Genomic DNA, 7,904 nt, shown 5'->3' on the forward strand with positions numbered 1-7,904 from the left:
AATGTGGGTAAGTGAGTCAAAGAACAAGGCGATCTATTCATCTTACCCGCAACCTTTCCAAGTCCAGTTGCTGCTCCAGGCGACGAAACTGTTCTCGTGATGCCTTCAGCTGCTCGGCAATGATGTGGTCCATGTTGGTCTGGCTGGCCCTGAGCTCCTCCAACACGGCTTCCGGAGTATTGTTCTCCTGGGCCACGGGGAAGGTGTTATGTACAGAACTTTCGACTGGCCACAATTAGCCGTGAAGGAAAGTTGTACTCTGGCTGAAACTCCTTACTGTCGTGCTCTCCCACAGACGTGTCGTTGGATGGCAGAGGACCGGGCACCGGACTTTGTCCCTTTGCGACGCCGGATGCAGCCTCGATCACATTCGTGACAACTTCCATGTCTTCCGTTCCCCGGGGTGCGACGATCTCACAGTAAGTGGACATTGCCTCGGTGAGACCATACGCTGCGGCAACCTCCGGCTTCAATAACTCCTGCAGGCCAATCATGAGCGCAGAGACCGACTGCATTATCATGTTAGAGGCACAACTCTCAAGTGATACCGGGTTAGCTCACCAGGCCGACGAGGAAATTGTTGAACGCGCCGGGTGTCGCAGGATTGAGCTTCGCCTTGGCCAGAGTTTCGAGGGCCTTTGGAATCATGAGGTTTGTTTTGCTGTCCTCGAGGAGTTCGGCGAGCATGGTGTTCATTGGTAGTTGAGCTGTTCGGTGAAGACGACGTGTACAGTGTACTGAACAACAGTTGATGTTGAAAAGATGCGAGTGGCAATGGAAGCCTTATCATCAACTGATCTCGGATCCTGCCCACGTGATAGGACTTTGGGACACTTGCCTTCTTGAGTATGGTCTGCTCGGCACGTGTCGCACATTGCCGAGAGCAGCCTTCTTGCAGGTCACCTGCTGTGGCAGTAGCTGGGATAATTCACCGCCATCATCCTCCACTTCCGCATTGAGCTCATACTGTCGGTTCCTTGGGAGTTCGCTATGGTAAGTTCCAAATGCTCCGCACCTATCTCCAGCGCCATGATTAACTGACATGGGCAGTCACTCCGGCGTGAAGCATTTCCAGTCATCAGGTGGGAATTACTTGCATTTGCGTTGTCTACCCCGTGAGTGGTTCCCACGGTTCGATGAACCTCAGCATTGTAACATCATTCTGCAGCCATGCCGAAGTCGTGCCCGACCGGCCACACACTATTCAATCAACCGGTATCTATTTGGGCAAATCATCCTATCGGTCACCTACGAGAGCAGCGAATGGTCCACTGAGATGCCCAGGACCGATGCCAGGCTGGAGAGTATTATGTTGCTGTTTGATATGGTGGAGGCACGGGATGGGATGTTAGTGTGCTGAGCCTTCCGTCACAAACGTAGTCGTATTGGTTCCTGCTGTCATGGTTTAATTGCTGTTCTTACCCGACTCAATCCCCTCCACTGGGCATGAGACATTGCAGCATGCATTCCCGGTCAATTGCATCATGCATGCGAACATTTGAATGGCACTGACAGTCCCTCTAAGATGAAGCATTCAGATGCACCCGAAATAGGTTGACCGAGCCCGGCCCGAGACTTCGGAAAGTTGCTCGGGCCGAGAGTTCGCAAACTTGCCTGGGCCGAGATATCGGAAAAGTGCTCGGCCCGAGATTTGGAAAGCTGCTCGGGCCGAGAGTTTGGAGGTCAATTGCATCATGCATGCGAACATTTGAATGGCACTGACAGTCCCTCTAAGATGAAGCATGCAGATTGCAACCCGAAATTAGGTTGACCGAGCCGGGCCCGAGACTTCGGAAACCTGCTCGGGCCGAGAGTTCGCAAACTTGCCCGGGCCGAGATTTCGGTACAGTGCTCGGCCCGAGACTTTGAAAACTGCTCGGGCTGAGAGTTTTGGAAAAGGCTGGGCCAAGAGTTGGAAAGCTGCTCGGGGCCAGAGAGTTGGCAACATTTCTCGGGCCGAGAGTTTGGAACACTGCTCGGACGAGTGTTTGGTGTACTGCTGGGGCCGAGAGTGGGTACAACCACTCGGCCCGATCGTATGGCAGCTGGCTCGGTCGAGGGTTTGTGAGATCATGAGGGCCGAGTGGCTGGTGAAGTGCTCGGGCCGGGAGTCAACAAAGGTTGTCGGGCTCGGGGCTGGCACCATGACGTCTCAAATCTCCGTAGATTACTCAGGCATATCACCTTTGTAAACACAATGGGAATACAATCGACGAGCTACTGACTGAGTATCCTACTACACTTGATACTATCAAGTCATGAGATTTGGCTCCAGGTACAGATCCCGCCATGCCACTTTCGCATCTTCATGCAGGTGATCGAACAGTGCAGCTTGTGCTCGGCAGTGCTGGGAAAATCCTGGGTACTCGGCATCGGTGTTATTGGTCACTAGTCCTCGCCACCGGCATGCTTCGTGGTCAAAGTATCGGCACACGGAGTCAAGCTCCCTGCGCAATATGGCGGCTTCTTCCTCCAATCTGTCGACCTTTGAACGGGCATGGAACCACTGTACCCTGTGAACTATGCGCGATGTCAGCGAGTTATTCAATGTACCACCGCCGTCTCACGTACTGATTCCCAACTCGTCATTGCTCCGTATGTCGCCACCGACGTTAACATTCCATATCCACGAGGGGGATTTGTGCCGTTGGCCGGCCTTGTTGGGCTCGGCAATTGCAGTTACTGTCTTTAGATCATCTGGGGTGAGCTGCTGATATTTAGCTTGATCCTCTGCAGACAGGCCGAGCACTTGCATCGCCGCTCGGGCCCGGCGATAGATTGCGGCTTGAAGCTGTACAGCTCGGTCGAGTTTACCCAACTTGGTAAGGATCGGGTGCGCTTCTTGTTGCCATCTTTCCTCCCGTGCCGAATGGTTGTCTGGAACTCAAACGATTTCTTGCCGATGAGAATCCGAAGCTGCTGCAAGGCATCATTTGCTTGTCCGCGCCGCAGAGTGAGCTCGTGCGCGGCCAAACGTTGCAATCCATTGGCGGTTAGAGCATTCCGCGTGAAATTCGAAGGTAGCCCGAGTTTCGTATGTTCCGCCGCCTTCACTGGGTATGGTGCGGGCGGTTTACTGGGAAAGATGGACCATGGATTGTCGGCATGTGCTGGGGGATCGTTGGGATCTTCTTCCCACTCCGCAGCCGAGTCGTCATCCACTGCTTCCTCCTCTGCCACGCCCCAGTCATGCCTTCGGTGAATTGCAGCCGCTCGCCGGTGGAACCGCCGGATCTGACTCTCGAGAGGCTTCCTCCGTTTGGCCAGCTTTAACTCTTGAGCCCCCGTCACAATGGCCCCCATTTGCTTTATGTCTTTCTGGATTGCGAGTCTGCGGGGTGATCAGAAGTAACCCGGAAAAGGCGGTCAAAGCACTGACTGTTGCTCTTCAAGCTTAAGGCCATCGGCAATCCAGTCCGCTGTGCCAACGCGGTCCCCGCCGTCACCCTCTTCTTCTGCCAGCTTAATCTGAAGTTCGAGCCGCGAAGGCACTGTCACCAAATCAGCCCTGAGCTCGGCATGGAGAGCAGAGTGTACCAACTAATTTGTTTCTTCGCTTGATACCTGTCCATTACCTTCACATCCCGAAGCCTTCGTCGTTGTACTATCCTGAGTTCCCTCTCCACTCTCCCAAAATCTCGGCATCGACACTGGCCTCCTTCGCGGTGAGGTCGGCCTTCATGTCGGCCAGCAGTGGCCGATTGGCTTTGATTTTTCTTCTCAGCGAAGCCACTGTCCTCCGTCAGCCCAATGTGTGATGCCACAATCAGCTAGACCATACCCATGGTGATCATCTTCTTCCAATTCCAATTGTTCATGTGCCGGTCGAGGGTTTCCTGCCGGTGGGATGTTGACATTGAGCGGGTACTACCCGACACGGGATTGATCCCCGACCATTGGGTTTCGATGATCTCGCCGTCAGCTTCCCCGGCCCCCTCGGTGAAGGTGAGAGAGTGCCGGAGCTCGCACTCCGCCTTGTGACCGTGAATGTGAAAGAGGCCAATGCACTTGTATAGGACGAGGCCCCCGGCATTTGAAGATAAGGATTGTCGTCAAATCGGTCATGGAGATGGACGTGGTACTGGCACATGATGTCGTATGATACATAGACGTGCCCAATACCTCTCGAGCGGTAGCCGAGAGCATTGGACAGGGAGTAGTCCATGTTCATCTGACGTTCGCCCTTCTGATAGTTCACTACCGAGTGCGGAAGGAAGCACCTGTGCCTCAAACAAGATGTTGCGCCGATCCCGGTAACAGCCAGCTTATGCCGGTTGGCGTTGGCCTGGGAGACCGCCTTGTGGTCGTTGCAGCTTGAGTGCTGTGGACGTGTTAGCCACACGTTCGTATGCCGGCTGTATACACCCTCACCATCTTCACGTCCTTCGCTACTTTCAGGTGCTCCTCGTATGGGCCGGGATGAACCATGAACATTTTCCCCGGCATCAACGGTACGTCGTTCTCTGGCTTGCGCATTTTCATTTGCTCGGTGTGGAAGTTCCCATCCATGACATATCCTCGGGCATATAGGTACCTCCAAAACAGGTCAGCTGGCGTATACCGGTGAACAGGGTAACTACTTACTTCCTATCATCCACCTCCCAGTCCGCGGGTATGTTCACTCCGGGCTGCGGACATGCCGGGCAAAAGTGAGCAAGGTCTCCGTTGCCCGGGGCCTCTCGCCACTGCAGCCCGTATCCAAACTGTTTCTTCGCCTGGAGCAACGCCCATTCGCAGCTCACTCTTAGCAACTCAAGGTATTGATCCTACTTCCATTTCAATCATGTGGGTGTGCTGGTATTCTGCACGATCACTCACCGGTACTTCATGGGGAAACGCCGGATTGGTGGCCCGTCAAATCTGTGCGTAGTAATTCATGGCGGTAGTCTTACACTCCAGATTGTCCAGCAGGAAACTGTCAAGTGCCCCAAAGGTGAAGCATGTACGAGCCTTCCGCTGGCTTGCCGGATACAACCCGGCATCGAGAAGCTGCGATGTGTGGTCACCGGCATCGGTACAGCCGCACCACGTCACCGGGAGGAAATGCACCCCGGTGGTGTCAACAATAGTCATCATTGCGGGCGGGGGTCGCGGAGGTGAGTCGGTGTGGTGAAGAGGGTCCGCTGGTACGTCGCCATCATCGTCGGCCGCGCGATCGGTCGCCCGGTCCATCTCCACTTCGTCGTCATCCTCCACAACAACCGCCGGCTGGGGGCATTCTCTGCCCCGGTGGCCGAGAGTCATTGATACTTCAACTTGATGTAGCCATGAGGGCTCCCAGTATCCTCCGAGGTTCCACTGCTCAACCCGGTGGAATGGTGTTCGCCGGTGCTCGGCGAGACAGCAGGTATTCATACTCATTTTCTGCAGGAAGTTGGGCAGTGGTTCGCAAACCACGAGACCGACACGGAGGATAAGGAGCCGGTGAGGAAGGACCTCATCAAGCTCGGCAAGGACCTCTCATGGCGCACGGTCTGTGCCCAAGCTCATGAGCAGGAGCTGGAAGAGCTGATAAAGAAGCATGGGAACGGGAGGGAGAAGGACACAAAGCTGTATCCGTCGATCTACCAGACTGCGCTGAAGGAGCTCTGCGACGGAATTCGCCCCCTGGACGAGGCGAAGTACCGGAAGACCGCCGCCAAGTACAACGCCACCGTGTGGCCAAGGGAGTACCAGTACAAGCACCTTGCCAGGCACGGCAACGGGATGGTGTCCGAGTTTGTTCAGCTGATGTGGAGGAAGTGTGGGGTGAGGGTGTTTGTGCTCGGGGCGTACTTGAGAGAGGACGGACAGACGGGGAACATGCAGTACATGTAGTGTCCAGACGCATTGGACATGTGGAAAGATGACGAGGACTAGATGGGACTATAACAATGTGTATCCTCGCAGCGGACCAGGCACCGAGCCGCCAAATTTTATCCAGGTCTTCAAGGATTTCCGGCGGGGCAACACGTACGAGATGTGGAAGAAGTACGCCGAGGACACATTCAGTGAGTGTGCCCAACATATGCTACGTGCTTGATGCTCAACGTATTCGCTCAGACGCCAACAGGTTTGAAGGCGAGGAGAGTATCGTCCCATCGAAACTGATTGACCGCATCGAGTGGAAGTTCGACGATGACGGGTATCCCATCCTGCCGCCGGCCGATCACGAGTGCTTCAAAAAGACCAATCACAAGTGTATGTTCCTGAGTACGTTTGTCCGAATGACATACGGTGAGCGCAACGAGTCCAATTCCCTATGGCCGGCCACTCACCTCGGAGAATACAATAGCTCATTACACCCGGCGCGAGAACATCAGGGTGCCGTGGCAGTCCCTGTCGGAGAAGTCGGAGGAGTTCTTCAAGGACGGCTATCTGCCGGCCGGCGTTGTTCTCAGCGACCCGAACAAGATCCGCGCTGGAGACCTCGATGTGGTCCTTTGCCACTGGCGTGTGAGGCAGGATGCCGACGACGGAGAACCTGTGCTCCGCTTCAAGGCTTGGAGGAACACGGCGAAACAGATCGTGGAGGTCAAGGACGAGGAGGAAAGGGTGAGCTCACCATCCCCGGCGCCCGAGCCTAAGCGGAAGCCCCAACCTAAGCCGAGACGCCGCCGTGCTTCCCCGGCCGCCCGACGTGCCTCTCGCCTAGCCAAGTCAGACACGCCGGTGGACTCCTCGGACGACCGGGAGGCCTCGAGTGTAGACTCTGATGCTGTGGGCCATGGGTCGTTGTTCGAACCCGCAAAGGACCTCGATGGTGCCTCCAGTGACGAGGAGAGCGATGACGAGGACTCTGATCACGCCCCCGAGGAGGTCATGGTGGCCCGACCGAGCAAGGGCAAGGGCCGGGCGGTGATCGCTGCCTCCAGTGACAAAGACGACAAGGAGGCTGTCCCGACGCAGCCGAAGACGAAGGAAGGCCGAGGAGGAGGTCCAGCTAAGGGGGCTCAGAAGAAAGGTGGACAGTCGGTGGGTGGAAAGAGTGCGGGAGGCGGAGGAGGGAAGACCAGCAGGGGAAGGATAGCGCGAGATCCACACAGTCGGCCGGCGCATCACGCAACGAGGCCGCCGGTGACCAGCCGGTGGTTAGCACGGAGTCGGCCGAGCAGTCGGCCAAGCCAAAGTCCGGCGGTCGTGTGTCCAAGAAGAACCGTGGTGAGTCTCATCACAACGGGCGACTGGTGCACGCAAAGCTAACATCCTTATACTATTGTGCAGACACCGTGGCCGAGGGTAACGACGAAGACGCGGGTGAAGAGGGCGATGTCCCGGTGCAAGCCCCGGCCCCCGCAAAAGCACCGAAGCCAGCCACGGCGAAGAAGTCTACCACGGCCCGCCCAAAGCAGTCAACCAAGAGTGACAGCGACGCCGAGGACAACGAGGAAGCTGATGCGCCAGCTGCCGGTCCGTCATCTCATTTCTACAGAGGGACGACTTGCTGACAACACAAGCAGGCCCGCCAAAGAAGAAGAACGCCGCCGCCGAGCCGAGCGGTAGCAAGCCCGGCCCACGCATTCAGAAGGGCAGTCCGGCGAAGGTCGCCTCGGATGTGGATGCCCGGCGCAAGTTCTTGCAGGTTCTCTGCGGCGACGACGAGATTGGCAGGATGGTGAAGGCTGCTCTGAAGCTTGTGAGTATTGTCCTGTACTCCCTCCGAACAGCATGCTCACTCAATCATACCAGCCTGACGCGGGCACTTGGCGCTCGACAACAAAGTGGGAGTGGGCCAGCTGGTCGTACCGCCGAGCAACGTGCCCCTGCTCCATCCACGAGGACAAGAAGGAACTGACACAGTTCCACCGATGGCTCACCACGATGGAGTCGTCGCTCGGCGAGAACGTCATGGCGCGCGATGACGGTCTGCTGGTAACACCGGCTGTGGGTATGCTCATCCACGACATCGAGAGCAAGGAAGTCGC

General features: G+C 56.4%; 3 protein-coding genes across 3 annotated transcripts; 1 reads left to right on the forward strand and 2 right to left on the reverse strand.

Annotated features, from left to right (window-relative positions):
* Positions 1-37: 37 nt before the first annotated feature.
* B0H18DRAFT_1132230 (uncharacterized protein) lies at positions 38-687 on the reverse strand (the record flags this gene model as incomplete). Its single annotated transcript, XM_048035547.1, has 3 exons — positions 38-225; positions 278-509; positions 562-687. The coding sequence occupies 3 exons, from the start codon at positions 685-687 to the stop codon at positions 38-40; spliced, it is 546 nt and encodes a 181-aa protein (XP_047884185.1).
* Positions 688-2,251: 1,564 nt separating this feature from the next.
* On the reverse strand, positions 2,252-5,244 carry B0H18DRAFT_1132231 (uncharacterized protein; the record flags this gene model as incomplete). The annotated part of the gene is made up of 12 exons (XM_048035548.1): positions 2,252-2,520; positions 2,572-2,682; positions 2,739-3,331; positions 3,380-3,491; positions 3,542-3,564; positions 3,627-3,732; positions 3,782-3,935; positions 3,983-4,321; positions 4,372-4,534; positions 4,585-4,715; positions 4,771-4,823; positions 4,893-5,244. 12 exons carry the CDS (start codon positions 5,242-5,244, stop codon positions 2,252-2,254), a joined length of 2,406 nt encoding a protein of 801 aa, XP_047884186.1.
* A 23-nt stretch (positions 5,245-5,267) lies between these two features.
* B0H18DRAFT_1132232 (uncharacterized protein) lies at positions 5,268-7,867 on the forward strand (the record flags this gene model as incomplete). Its single annotated transcript, XM_048035549.1, has 9 exons — positions 5,268-5,318; positions 5,371-5,807; positions 5,860-5,990; positions 6,043-6,216; positions 6,275-6,954; positions 7,026-7,140; positions 7,204-7,389; positions 7,440-7,615; positions 7,669-7,867. Coding segments are annotated over 9 exons (2,149 nt in total), but the record flags the coding sequence as incomplete, so codon positions are not given.
* Positions 7,868-7,904: the final 37 nt, after the last annotated feature.

Source organism: Fomitopsis serialis (assembly GCF_022376445.1).
Source record: "Fomitopsis serialis strain Sig1Antser10 chromosome Unknown B0H18scaffold_827, whole genome shotgun sequence".
In the NCBI taxonomy this organism is placed as follows: domain Eukaryota; kingdom Fungi; phylum Basidiomycota; class Agaricomycetes; order Polyporales; family Fomitopsidaceae; genus Fomitopsis; species Fomitopsis serialis.